Source organism: Stegastes partitus, unplaced genomic scaffold (assembly GCF_000690725.1).
Source record: "Stegastes partitus isolate 25-593 unplaced genomic scaffold, Stegastes_partitus-1.0.2 Scaffold342, whole genome shotgun sequence".
Taxonomy (NCBI): Eukaryota; Metazoa; Chordata; class Actinopteri; family Pomacentridae; genus Stegastes; species Stegastes partitus.
In genome coordinates, this window is record NW_007578073.1 from 256,568 (window position 1) to 270,291 (window position 13,724).

Below are 13,724 nucleotides of genomic sequence, written 5' to 3' on the forward strand. Positions count from 1 at the left end.
CAAGAATTGAAATGTATGAAACTGTGTAGTTTTTCCAATATATGAAAATTGTAGTTTTTGCTAAGTGTAAACTATTGTAACAAAAGATGCAATACAAAAAATGTTTACACCCTCAACTCAAATATGCAAATGTCTAAGGCATAGTACAATAGTGCATTACAGCCGGAGATCTTCAGAGGTCAGAGTTCACCTGCAACAATATTTTTTTTACTAATTCGGTCAGAAATCTGCCCACTTTCTGCGCTTCATGTTGTTTGGCAGCACTTTAAGTCTGACTGATTGAAGATAATGATTTTTTTTTTCTCCTAAAGTTACTCAAAGACTCTGCAAGGGCCAATCTGCAGTCTGGGAACCCCTGTTTTGGCATATTGTGTTGTTTACAAGCAGCTTTACTGTGTGACTGCTCTGGATTTTTGCTTGTCTGATTGCATCATCATCGCTGTGCTCCTAGATCTCAGCAGTTATTTTGGTCAGCACAATTGTACCTTAACTGATAGAAATGATGGCCAAAATGACAAATTATGGTCACAATAATCATTTAATTATCCATTAAATAACAATAAATGATAGTGATAATTACAATATTTTCATACCATCAGTGCCCTATGAGAACCAGATGAAATATAGATGTTTTTGGTGTATGAAGGAACTCCGAAATCTCGTCTTGTGATGAACTCAGCGATGCTTTGCCTGACATGAAGCAGCCCAGAGGAAGGAGTGTATGAACCTATGAATCCAGGTATAAGGCATGTGATTTGTATACATGTGAGTTAAATGTCACTCTGTCAAGTTTTAAAAGTCACACTAAAACTTTTACACAAGCCTCACCCACACTTCCTCCAGCACAGTCCTCCAGCAGCCTCTGAGCTCTCAGCCTGACATCTAGAGGAACGCTTTCATCTTCCAGCAGCTCAGGGTATAAGCACGCTGCCAAGACCTGAGAAACAGGACAGCGTTACAGATGACAATGTAGAGAAGGAGAAAGAGCATCATAGTTTTTTTAATCAAGAAAGTGCTTTCCTGAGGTAAAACAATATCTGTCTTTTACAGCATATCCCATTCAAACAAACAACAGACAACATGGCTACAAAACATATCACACAATATACGTGATAACAGACACTTTAAATGTGTGAAAGGAATGGTTTCCATAACGTTTAAGTCAAATGAATCATGCAAAAGCACAAAACTAACCTGTCGAATAAATGAGACGGGTTTCATTCCTGCTCTGTGGGGATCACCTGAGCTAAGGTCAATCACCTCCTGAAAGGGTTTCTGCACCCCCTGCAGGAGAATGTTAATGCAGAAAATGATCACATCCAGTCTGGACTGTTGATCTCCGAAAGAACACAGCCAACATCAGCTCTTATCAGGTACTCATAAGACAGTCCCTCTCCAGGCAGTATAACAACAACAACAACAACAACAGCAACATCTTTTGTATTGTAAAAGTACACTTTAATCTTCTTCTAAACAACTATTTATTCTGGGATCCCAAAATGTCTATGTTCACCAATCCCACCTTGATTCATGTGACTTCTGGGTCATTGACCTGCCTTGAGTCACAACTTAGGGGTGAGAATAAATACATTTGACTCTCCGCTAGTCAGTTATAACTGACAAAGCCTCATGTGTAAATGTCTTTAATAGCCAAAAAGAGAGGTTCCGTTGCCTTCTATTTATACTTGACCTTGATGAATCTACAGAGACATACATTTTCTTACAAGCTTTTATTGTAAATATTTACTTCAGTCCAGCTAAGTTAGATCTGTCACTTATGGATAGTCCCATGCGAGATTTCTGCTGCACACAATCTTTTTTTTTTTCCTTTTGCCTTCTCTGTAATAAATCATGGTCTTTTATTTGGTTAATACTGAATTCTGACCTCTTTTTTTTTTCTAACACCAAAATTGCTGTTGTTACGTACAACACAAATGGAACAGGAAACATTATATATTAAAGTATATATTTCAGCGCTATAGTCAACACCTGGCTTCCACAATCCCAGAAAGCATGAAGTGGAATCTCTGATTTCACATGAATAAAATTTGATATGTAGTTTGTTTTTTTAAGAAGAAGCGGCAAATACAAGCCCTGCTGCAAACTACCATTAACATAATAATCCACTGCTAGTTTTTACTACACATAAAACTTAAGCAGACTGAGAGACAACCTAAAGTGTCTCGAAGCTAAAAGTGATCTGCAAGGGAGAGTAGGTGGCAATTCCTTAATCAAGAAATGTACAGTATCTACATAATACTTAAAATATTACATAAAATACTTTTTAATGTTTTTCCCCTTTAAAAAAAAAAGTGCATTAAAATCCGAAGAGATATGGATCTTCTTAATGTTGGTTTGCTGCAGATGATGTTTTTATTCAATTTTAGGTGTTCTCTATCTTCAAAAATGGCACTTACCTGTGTGATACGCTCAGCCAGACTTTGCAGCACACTTTGTGGCGACACTCTGATTCCTCTCACTCTGGGATTCACGTGTTGTAGCGAAGTCATTGTCTTTTTTGTCAAAACACTCTGCTTTAAATGCCAAACCTCTTCACCTCAACCTGCTGTTATCTGAGGCGCTTAGTCAGACAGACACTGGGCAGGTTTCTGCAAAGCTTATATACATGCATACACATAGGAGATGAATGCATAACTAGTCATTACTAAAAAGGTTGGAATGTGACCCCTGTGTGATATTTAACCCCAGAGGTTTATGTTTTATTTTCTGCTCGCAACACCTGATCTCTGAGGTGTACAAAGTTTATTTATGGATTATGAAAAGTGATAACATTATTGCATAAAATAAACTGATGTTTGAAGCATGTTGGAATATTTCAGAAATGTGTCATTTCCCTCAGTATCACAGCACGACCAACTCACATACTACTGTAGCGAACTGAGGAGCAGAATTCACATTCAAGCACATTCTAAAGCAACACAGAGAATCCAAGGACTTTTTCTCACAGCCTTAAATTTGGTAGGAGACCATTTCAGAGGACAGATAGTCCAAAACTGACAAGCAGATGGAGCATCCACGTATCAGATGTTAACATCATATTAAACATTCACTCGCGCCCCTCTTGGAGACAACAGGACGTTTCCTGCCTCCCCTGAATCTGATAATGGTCATAAAATGTCACTTGTGAAAAATAACCACATCTCTGGGGTACAGAGGATTGTACTGTTCACTGTGACCTTTTGACAGTCTTCTCCCCCTGACACCCAGAATTTTCAATACAGGAATTAACTGAACAGTTTTAAACCCTCGAATAAATAAATTCAGAATCACTGGAGCGATGATCCCAACATCTGGACCCAGTCTATGACACCAGGTCATCAGGGCTAGTACTGAAGAAGAGCATATCGAATCTAAAATGTTCGTGGATGATGGACACACACAGAGATTCTTATCCCAAGCATGTATAATTCCAAACTTCTTCCTAAAGCTGAATTGTTGATTTATGCTTGTTCATAAGAGGAAGTAATATTTTTCTTATTAGAAATAATGCAATTATTGAAAGGTGATAGTTTTGAATCATTTAGCGTGTAAATGATGCACAGAGGTGTGCTCCTGCTGTATAGTGTAAGATAGACCAGATTTAATGTGGTGTCTGTTGTCCACATGTGCTGCAGTATTAACAAAGTTATTAAAATATGGCACACTGGCTGAGATATCCTGACTTTACTGTTCTGCCTATTAAATTAAATGGCTTTTAATTGTCTCTTCACTTTTGAACTTACCTATTTATTTGATGAGATCTTGAAATGAAAAGCGCACACTCACAAGTACATGAAAGAGCTTTATTAACTGGAAACTTGCACAGGTTTTGTAATGCAGAGTAATAACACTGGACAGCATAGGTACAGAGAGAAAACACAACTTCAGTTCATCAATTTGCCTAATACACGATGGCTATAGGTCAAGAGGATGACCTTTGCATAGAAGTCCCTACCCAGTGCGACTGCAGCGCAGGGAGAAAGAGAGAGGTTTGTGTCTATGGGAACATTTAAAGGGAGCTCCAGGTACACAATATTAATTTCTACATAAAGTTACAGTATCTTCAATCTGAAGTCCGTTACCGTTCTTGTAATATGTTCTTTCATCTATTAAAACAGGGTCTTTTTTCTACACCTGTCCGATAAATAAAAGAAGTTATATACAATGAGAAATTAGACAGGGGATGAAGTAGCTACAGGGTGGGGGGGATATGAAGCCATGCAGTGGGTCAAATCAAAGCTGCTTTTGGCAGATCCAGGACCAGTTGAGCCACACGTTGATTAGAGCGACGATGGGAACTGATCCTGGTCACGTGGTTCAGTTAGGAGGCATGAAGTCTGAGCCGGCAGGTATAAACAGTGCTCTGCTAGTTTTCTGTGATAGCCCTTATTTGTCGTATGTGTGTGTGTGTGTTTAACACACCTGAGCCCCAGTGCAGGTGACATCCAGGGGGTTTTCCCATCTCCACCCCCACTCGCTATTCTCACACCTCTCTGAAGGTAGTATAGATAAATGTAGAGCCCTTAGAAGAAGTATTAAAAAACCCTCTCAGTGTGGTTTGAATGAGATTTGTTTGACACAGTTTGTCCAGTTTGTGCTCTCCTATGTAGAACAGGAAGGTCTGTGATCGGAGCCTCCAACACCCAGAGGCAGAGTTCGTGTGAACACCCAAAAAAGACTCGGTCTTGATTAGGATGACCAAACTTTAGTCTTTAATTCGCCTGAAACCCATTTTCTGAGTAGTGGTCTGAACTAAATGTTACCTCCCCAGTTTTTAGTTGTTTTCCTGTAAAAGGCAACTATTCCAGTTATAAAGAAAGCAGTCTGTTTTCTTTAACTTCCTTAAACACATGAATAACTATCCTCTACAATGCATGACAACAAAGGCACATACAGGATATTTCCTTTTTGCTACGTGTGCCCACTGCTCCCTTTTTCCATCCAGATATCTAACTTTTTTGTTTCACCATCCTACATTTGTGTAACCTGAGTTTTTGTCTCCCTTTTAATCCATTTTTTCTTACTAAAGCCTGAAACACAGAAAGAGTAAATTTAATGAGCTCTCAGTTTCCTTCCAGTTGCTTTTTTTTTTTTTTTTTATTGAATATTGTGGTTTTCCTTCCACTATCTATTTCAAAGTGTGAGCTCAACCACAGCTATACAGAGGCCAAAGAGAAAACAGAATTGTCTAAACAGGTTTACTCTGTTCATTATATGTATTTGTTTCTGTTGGACGTCATATATCTTTTGGTTCAAAATTTACAGAATATGCTGAAAAACTTGAAATAGACTTTTTTGTTGTAGTTGGATTTAGTTAGCAGAATCTTTTATGAGAGTTTATGATAGATGCATGAGCTGTCAGAAAATAGCAAAAAGTACACTTAATTTTTCATTTTTAAGCAGCTTGTTTTTCTGGCCAACAGTCCAAAATGTTCAAACGAATATCTCATAACCCAAAGAAATGCAGCAAATCATCAGAAAACCATCAGACATTTTTGTTTGGCTAAAAAAAAATTAACCAACCATTTCAGCTCGTCTCTTGATCCCTCCAGTCTGTACTGTTCTCATGGAAACGTCAGAAGAAGCCCTTCCACTAATTTGCTCCTGATGTGTTTCAGCCTTTAGTACATGATTGTTTTTATAGCTTAGTTTTGTGTCAGTTGAGTCCATGAGATGCTTCTGTTTGTCACTGTCTCAGTCTGCTGTTAGCACAGAATGGTGCTATGATAACTCACATTTTACTGTGAGGGAACAAGTGTTGTTTTTTCGAGTTACAAACGGATTGCATGTCGCTGCTGTAGAGCCTGCTTCTGTCAGGCTGTCGCTGCACAGCTCATCAGGCACGCTTTGTGGTGAGTTTAGTGCTCTCTGGGAGGATTAACTGCGCTTTGCTGCCACCTGCTGCCTCAGCTTCTCCCTCCTCTTCTTCTCCATCAGCCTGGAAAAAATATCATTTTGTGTGTTAGATGAAATTGCTTTTGGGATTATCTGTTAAGTGTTAAATACAAGATTAAAGTTAAAGCTGCGACAGACAAGATGGGTGCATTTTCTTTCAGTCTTTCAGTTTTGAATTATTGGTCTTATATAGCTGTCAACAGGGCTTATAGCTTAACCATCCAAGTAGAAATGTGACAGCAGCAAAAAATGCTCAGAAACTGCTCGGAGTTCAGAAAGTTAAATACTGTACCCCTTTTCTAAACATTGTCAATATTTCTGTCGCACTAACCAAAAGTACCTCCAATTTAAATTGATGTTTACACAGATCAGTCACTATATATTTCATTGTGTTCTCAGTCACCTGCGGTTTCGAGCCTCCACCAGCTCGCTCAGCTGATCCTGAGCTGCTCGCAGCTCCTCCAGGCTCTGCTGGTAGCTCATGTCTGCTGAGCCTGACCTCTCCAGGAGAGAAACCTGGTTGGACAGCTCACTGGTTCGATCCCGCAGCCGCTGGATGGATGTGTACAAGTTCTCATCGTCTTCCTCCTGTAGCAACAGTGTGGATGGAGAGAACAGCAGTTACACAAGGCAGGTGTGTAACTGTGTGCTTAGAGATGGATGGATTCTATCTTCTATTGAGTGTCCAAATTAATTATTTCATGCAAAATGTTCAAAAAGAGAGAAAGAAATCAACATCTTTGCTTTACTTCTGAAAACAGTTTAATGATTTAATGCTTAACAGGAGGGGTAGATTAAACAAAAAGGATTTTCAAATTATGCAGATTTGATCTTAATGAGTATTTGTATGCAGTGGACACGTTCTCATGGCTTCATGATGTCTAAAACATCTGCTTTGTTGAAGCTGAGTTACAACAACTTGCACAGGAAGGTTGTTTTAAGATAAAAAAAAAAAAGTAATAAAGATGATAGCTGGCCACATTGTCCATCTTGAATCCCAACAGTCCAAACTGTGACATAAACAACTATAGTCTGTACAAAGTAAGCACAGTTTAGTTTGACAGGAGATGCAGGAAAAAATACTTTGCATTATAAAACTGTGATGTTTCAAGGAAAAATAACCGAGAAGTGACATGAATTTGGATGTAAAATGAGGCCTTTATAGAAAATCTGGTATTGGCAGAGTTCTACATGACAGCTTTCCTTGTTTTTAAAAATACACATAATAACTGACATTTCTGCCAGTAGTCTTTTACTAATATTTACTCTACTGTTACGCAGGCCTGGCTGCTGGTATTTGGGATGAAACTCAATCATCAAGAAGTGAATTGATAGTGAATTCATTCCAAAGCGATTTGAAACATTAATCCTCATATCCATCCCGACTATTGGCTTTTTTTGTTTTGTCATTTTTGTAAAAATGACTTTCATGTTGTGATATAAATTTATCCATCCATTCATTATCTATACACCGCTTAATTCTCACTCCTTGCGGCTGGAGTCTATCCCAGCTGACTTAGGGCGAAGGCAGGGGACACTCTGGACAGGTCACCAGTCTAGCACAGGGCTACACTAATAAAGTTTTATTCTAATTCTATTCTAATTCTAATTCTACACTTAGAGACAGACAATTAAGCACACTCACACTCACACCTACGGACAATCTATAATCACCAATTAACCTCAACATGTTTTTGGACTGTGTGGGAGGAAGCCGGAGAACCAAGAGAGAACCCACGCTGCATGGGGAGAACATGCAAACTCCACGCAGAAAGATCTCGGGTGTCCTAACCAGGACGCAAACCGACGACCTTAAATATTCTTAAATGAGGGGTTCAGTGCCAAAGCGGGCCAAACCACAAAAAATCAAAAGTTGAGTTTTATGTTTTTTTGATAAGTGTTTATGGTCTACTAGTTGGTGGCAAAGTGCTCCAACCAACAGCCCACTAGTAATGTCACAATGTGACTTTGAAATTTGGCCCATAATGGTTTTGGCATGGAAATTTAGTGGCAAACTGGGCGGAGCCACAGGAATTGCTGACCATTATATCGTGGGCACAGGCAGTTGCACATGTTTGCAATTCAAGATGGCAGACCGTGCGACCTCAATCCCCATGTAAACTCAACTCGTAGCTACGGTAGGGTAAAATAAAAACTTGTTTAAACACTGCCAAGTTCTGCAAAAGTATCAATAGTTCCTTATGATGACCCATGTAAACTCTTCAGTTTCCTCTACTTTTAGACTGAATAACAAGCCATGATCCCTCTAGTTTGTAGGTCTACATGAGAAACTGAAAGTGAGCTCACTAATTCAGAGGAAAAGTATGAATACAAACATTGATCCCTGGACTGTGAGAATCTGTTCTAAAAATTGTGATTTATCAGAAAAGATTATGTTTGTAATCCAGCCCACAGCAATATGGAGGAAAAATGTTGAGTACCTTTGCATTGACGATCTCTATGTGAACAAGAAGCGATGCCAACTCCAGCTCCTCACTGTAGCTGTTCTTAAGCGGTACACTCCTGTAGCCTGGCAACACACAACAAGTAGAATGAACAAATTCAACACAAAGAATAAAGACAGGAACATTTGGAAATCAGGCATTTGGGGAAATAGATGGAATGCAATTATCAAGCACAATCTTAACCTTGTATCTGGTGGTAGGTAAAACTGTACATTCACCTGTTCGCAGCAGACGCACAGGGTAGGTCGCCTGCGCCAGGAAGTTTGGATCACTGAACATGTCCTCCTCGTACACAGTGAAGCGCAAAAAGGAGAAGGTGGGGTTGTGGATGTCGAACACAAACTGCCTCTGCACCCACACAGGATTCAGACCATTATCAGCTGGGAGGGTCGAGAGGAACACATAGTTAACATGCAGCGAGCGCACACGAAGCCCTGAAATTTCACACTGTCTCTGCCACAGTTGTCTTACCTACGACGTCCGTTTTGCACTTGTAGCTGTCGTAGTCGGCTCCACAGATTTCTAGCTCCACAAACGGACAGACGATGCTGCGGCCATTTTTTGGCAGATGGCGAGCTCCCAGCACCTGATACAGGAGGAGAGGAAGAGGCATGGAAGAGGAAGATTTGAGAAAACAGGAGAAAATGCAACACAAGGAAAGATGATTAGGGACGGGTAATGGATTACTCTAGTAATACAGATGATGCCCTTTGTAGTTAATCTGACCTGTAACTGGATGGTGATTGGCTCCACATGCAACGTGTCTTTGTCGAAAGGGTCAAAGACGTCGTCCCTCATAATGTCAGGCTGGGGAACGTAGCCGCTGCCACCTCCGAGCATGAACAAGGCCTGGTTTAGCTGCATGGGTTTATCTACAAATAGACTCACATTATTTGTATATGCATTTGAACACACCTTTCTAGATATCTCACAGCTAACAGTGTCGGTGTTGAGATTCCAACCAACACACTGAGCTGTGTCCTTTTCAGGACCCAAAGACAGATATTCCTAAAATAACATTGTCTTGTTGCTCATTAAGAAAAAGCCATCATGCACTGAATATGTCGATAGATTGTGATCAGTTTGACACCAACATTTTTCTTCTTATCATGTGAATGGTGTCACACACACACACACAAAAATTACACCATTGATCAGAGTCAGAAACTGCAAAAATAATAACTGAACCTTTCAATGGTCCTCAACTAATCATGTGCATAATGTAATTCATTACAAGACTTAACCAAAGTCTAAGCTTAAATTTGTGACATTTCTTCACTTTATCTACATCTAATCACTTTATTGTGCATTCCTCAATATAAAAAATTGCCAAAAGTAAACTTAGATTTTATTTTAAAAAAAAACCCACAGTCACATTACAAAAAAAATCATACTTGAAGAGACAAGTATGAAAACAAATGTAGAAAGTAAGTAGCTAAATATCAACAGCATGCAGAGCCAGCATTTCTTTCCAGTTGAACATGTTGATTCCAGGTTTTTTCAGTTTTTGTACAATAAAAAATGTGAGACGTTTAACTTCAGTTTTGTCTTTTTTTTATGAAGTATGGCATTATTATTTTGTCCCTTTATGAACAGAAAAGCTTGTCTCATGTAAACTTACACATCTCACTCACAAACTGACCTGGAGTCTGGAAATTAAGTGCGACCAGCTGGGAGCCGCAGAGCCACATGGGCAGTGGGTCGTAGTTGGATGAGTCCAGCCTTTGTCCTCTGGGGTAAACTCTGGAAAGCTGGCGGCGGTTGTACTGCAGGAAGCGCTTCCCCCGGCCTCGAGTCGCAAACTTCTCTGCCTTCGTCTCGGGGAACGAAGACATGTCCCGGTAACACGCCCGCTCCGTCCCGATTTCTGTAAATAACAGCAGATTAAAGAGGAAATGAGATGCGAGTACATACAGAAGATGTTAGAGAAGTGAAAAAAATGGAAGGAGTTTGATCCTTACTGTCCTCGTTGAAGGGGACAGGTCTGCAGTAAACCACAAGCTCAGACAGCTCCACCGCAATCTTCTTCCTCCTCTCCATCTGTTTCTCCTCCTGCATCTGTTACCATGGAGATCAGACAACCACAACGTAACAACTATAAATGAAATGTGAAGTGGGTCTGCCCAACAAATGAGGAAGTATCTTCACAACCAAAAAAAGTTTAAATGTGTTCTGAAGCACTTCAGAGTACCATGAGGTGGATGACTGAAAATCTACACAACCACCTTCTTGCAGGTGAGTTAGCGATTAAGTAAGCAGGTAAAGCTGATAAAAGTAAAATCTTCGGGAATGTCAAACTGATGTGTTGTCTGTGTGTTGTGCAGCGTCGCACTGACCCGAGCATCAGCGTTCTGTGCAGCCTCTCTGATCTTGCTGGCCCAGCTGGTGAGATCCTCCAGACTGTCGGCTGCCACATCCAGAGTCTGGACCGGGTGAGAGGAGAGCTGCTGGGAGTGGATCGTGAACACGAAGGGTCGCGAATTCTTCCCGTCTTTATGCACCACTGGATGGATCAATGGAGGAATGACACATAGTTTAATGTGACAAATTACATTTACAAATCTTCTGCAAAGTAAACTGAAGTTCTAAACCAACTCAGTAGTAAATTGATTGTTCTAACATCACCTGGACCAAAGTTACTGGATGTGGAATATATCAGCTTTGAGAACAGGTCGAATATGAAAAAATTCTAAATGTTACACAATATTTATCTAATCTGACAGTTCATTGTGGAAATATTTCGCATATTGGAAATATTGTTAGACAGTTCCAAGACAAAGGACGCAATTTTTCTGCTTTGCTTTTCCATAATTAGGTTGGACTCCATCATTTAGATCCACAGTTAGCTGATCCCACTTAACGATTGGCTCAGTCTCTTTCTAATTATCTTTATGTATCTGGTCATCACCTCTACTTTAAGAAAGTCTGTTTACTCACCAACATGGCAGGTGGGGACATCAATGAAGCCCTTGAGGAAGGTACCCAGAGGACTGTTCTCTGTGGACTGAAACAACACAAAAGACACATTTTTAGGACAATTTTCATATTATGAATGCATGACAGTCTTTTGACACTCGTGTGTGAAACAGAGCTCACTGCTTCATCCAGTTCTCTGGTGGGAGAGCTGGGAACCTCCTCCACGTAGTTTGCAGGGAACCATAGCTGCTTCTTTCCTCCGTAGTCGCCTCGCCACCTAAAAACATCACACAGTTCAATGACGGGCTTTTATACAAAACATATTAGAAGCCAAATGTACTCTGAGCAGCACCCACCAGCCACCCTCCTGCTTGTCCACGTTGAGGATGAGCGCCTGTTTGGGGAAACACAGCTCATCTTCCCTCTGAGCTCGATAGTCGTACAGAGCTTTGACTGTACACTGAAACACATGGCAGCAAGGAACAACGTCATGGGTGGTGAAAGAAATAAAAAACAAAAGTTGCATCTCTCAAAATATTATGTTATATTCAGGTTTGCTTCTCATTTGATCTAAACGCCTCCTTGTTCCCTCACTTGTGTCTTATCTTCTCATCTTAGTCCTAACACCTTCCCCTATGCTAACTCTGGCCCAGTGGTTGTTTTGTGTATAGTCACTGTAAATGAGGTACAACAAACTAAACTATAGCAGTCCCTCATTGAAGAAAAACATGCAAGCAGAGAGGAATGTCACTTATTGATGACAACACAGCTGTCAGTTTGCAGCAGATTTCTAATACAGAGTGGTGTCTTATTTCTATTGCAGCGTTCTCCATCCACACAAATGTGAAATAAGGCAATGAGACACACTTCATGTATTCCTGTAATTAAGTCAAGAACACATTTACATTACAATGTGTTTTAGGTGCTGCCAGTTGGGGACGCAAAAGTTACTTGAAGTTCTTAAACTTAAAGTATTTGAAAGTTGGAGTGCAAGACTTCATCTATGCAGTTGTAAACAAAAGTTTACATACACTTGTAAAGACTATGTATATCATGGCAGTCTTGATATTCCAATAACTCCAATTACTTTGAATTGTCAGTGACAGAATCATTGAAACGTGTCTTTGTCACAAAAAAACAATCATGAATTCAAAAACACAATCAGCCCATTTTGTCATATTTCCAGAAGATGTACAATAAATCTAGAAAGAACCTAAATGCATGATTGTTTTTTATGACATAGACAAAGTGACTTCATATGCTTCAATGACTCCATCATAGAAAGTTATAGGAATCATTGGAAATTCATTGAAGGCTGCCACATACATGGTCTTTACAGGTATATGTACCTTCTTGTTTCCAACTGTAAATGCACTGTATCGCCAAAAGTATTTGCTCACCTGCCTTGACTCACATATGAGCTTAAGTGACATCCTATTCCTAATCCATTGAGTTCAATATGAAGTCGGTCCACCCTTTGCAGCTACAACAGCTTCAACTCTTCTGGGAAGACTGTCCACAAAGTTTAGGAGTGTGTTTGTGGGGATTTTTGACCATTACTTCAGAAGTGCATTTGTGAGGTCACACACTGACTTTGGACGAGAAGGCCTGGCTCTCAGTCTCCGCTCTAATTCAGCCCAAAGGTGTTCTATCGGATTGAGGTCAGGACTCTGTGCAGGACAGTCAAGTTCATCCACACCAGACTCTGCCATCCATGTCTTTATGGACCTTGCTTTGCGCACTGGGCCAAGCCCAGCTCCTGAAAAACAACCCCACACCATAATCCCCCCTCCACCAAACATCACACTTGGCACAATGCAGTCAGACAAGTACTGTTCTCCTGGCAACCGCCTAACCCAGACTCATCCATCAGATTGCCAGATGGAGAAGCGCAATTCGTCACTCCAGAGAACTCGCCTCCACTGCTCTAGAGTCCAGTGGCAGCGTGCTTTACACCACTGCATCTGACGCTTTGCATTGCACTTGGTGATGTATGGCTAGTCATGGAAACCCATTCCATGAAGCTCTCTACACACTGTTTTTGAGCTAATCTGAAGGCCACATGAAGTTTGGAGGTCTGCAGTGACTGACTCTGCAGAAAGTCGGCGACCTCTTCGCACTATGTGCTTCAGTGTCCGCTGACCCCGCTCTGTCAGTTTACATGGCCTACCACTTCGTGGCTGAGTTGCTCTCGTTCCCAAACACGTCCATTTTCTTATAATACAGCTGACAGTTGACTGTGGAATATTTAGGAGCGAGGAAATTTCACGACTGGACTTAGTACCATGCTGGAATTCACTGAGCTCCTGACAGCGACCCATTCTTTTATAAATGTTTGTAAAAACAGTCTGCATGCCTTGGTGCTTAATTTTATACACCTGTGGCCATTGACTCCGATAATTTGGATGGGTGAGCAAATACTTTTGGCAATATAGTGTATGTGGCTAC

At 40.4% G+C, this 13,724-nt stretch overlaps 2 protein-coding genes across 2 annotated transcripts in view; both read right to left on the reverse strand.

Annotated features, from left to right (window-relative positions):
* LOC103358910 (alanine aminotransferase 2-like) overlaps positions 1-2,510 on the reverse strand; it is an 8,478-nt gene extending 5,968 nt beyond the window's left edge. Inside the window, exons 1-5 of the mRNA XM_008284061.1 lie at positions 2,429-2,510; positions 1,812-1,834; positions 1,195-1,284; positions 829-937; positions 594-727 (exon numbers count right to left, since the gene is read on the reverse strand). Of these exons, the coding sequence (XP_008282283.1) occupies positions 594-727; positions 829-937; positions 1,195-1,284; positions 1,812-1,834; positions 2,429-2,510 (438 nt within the window). The remainder of the gene's footprint in view (positions 1-593; positions 728-828; positions 938-1,194; positions 1,285-1,811; positions 1,835-2,428) is intronic.
* Positions 2,511-3,789: 1,279 nt separating this feature from the next.
* Positions 3,790-13,724, reverse strand: part of LOC103358913 (1-phosphatidylinositol 4,5-bisphosphate phosphodiesterase gamma-1-like) — a 41,274-nt gene continuing 31,339 nt past the window's right edge. The window contains exons 21-32 of the mRNA XM_008284063.1: positions 11,633-11,736; positions 11,457-11,553; positions 11,298-11,364; positions 10,697-10,863; positions 10,322-10,418; positions 10,003-10,227; positions 9,087-9,232; positions 8,832-8,946; positions 8,579-8,740; positions 8,337-8,425; positions 6,299-6,483; positions 3,790-5,938 (exon numbers count right to left, since the gene is read on the reverse strand). Coding sequence (XP_008282285.1) covers positions 5,878-5,938; positions 6,299-6,483; positions 8,337-8,425; positions 8,579-8,740; positions 8,832-8,946; positions 9,087-9,232; positions 10,003-10,227; positions 10,322-10,418; positions 10,697-10,863; positions 11,298-11,364; positions 11,457-11,553; positions 11,633-11,736 — 1,515 coding nt within the window. The 3' untranslated portion in view covers positions 3,790-5,877. The remainder of the gene's footprint in view (positions 5,939-6,298; positions 6,484-8,336; positions 8,426-8,578; positions 8,741-8,831; positions 8,947-9,086; positions 9,233-10,002; positions 10,228-10,321; positions 10,419-10,696; positions 10,864-11,297; positions 11,365-11,456; positions 11,554-11,632; positions 11,737-13,724) is intronic.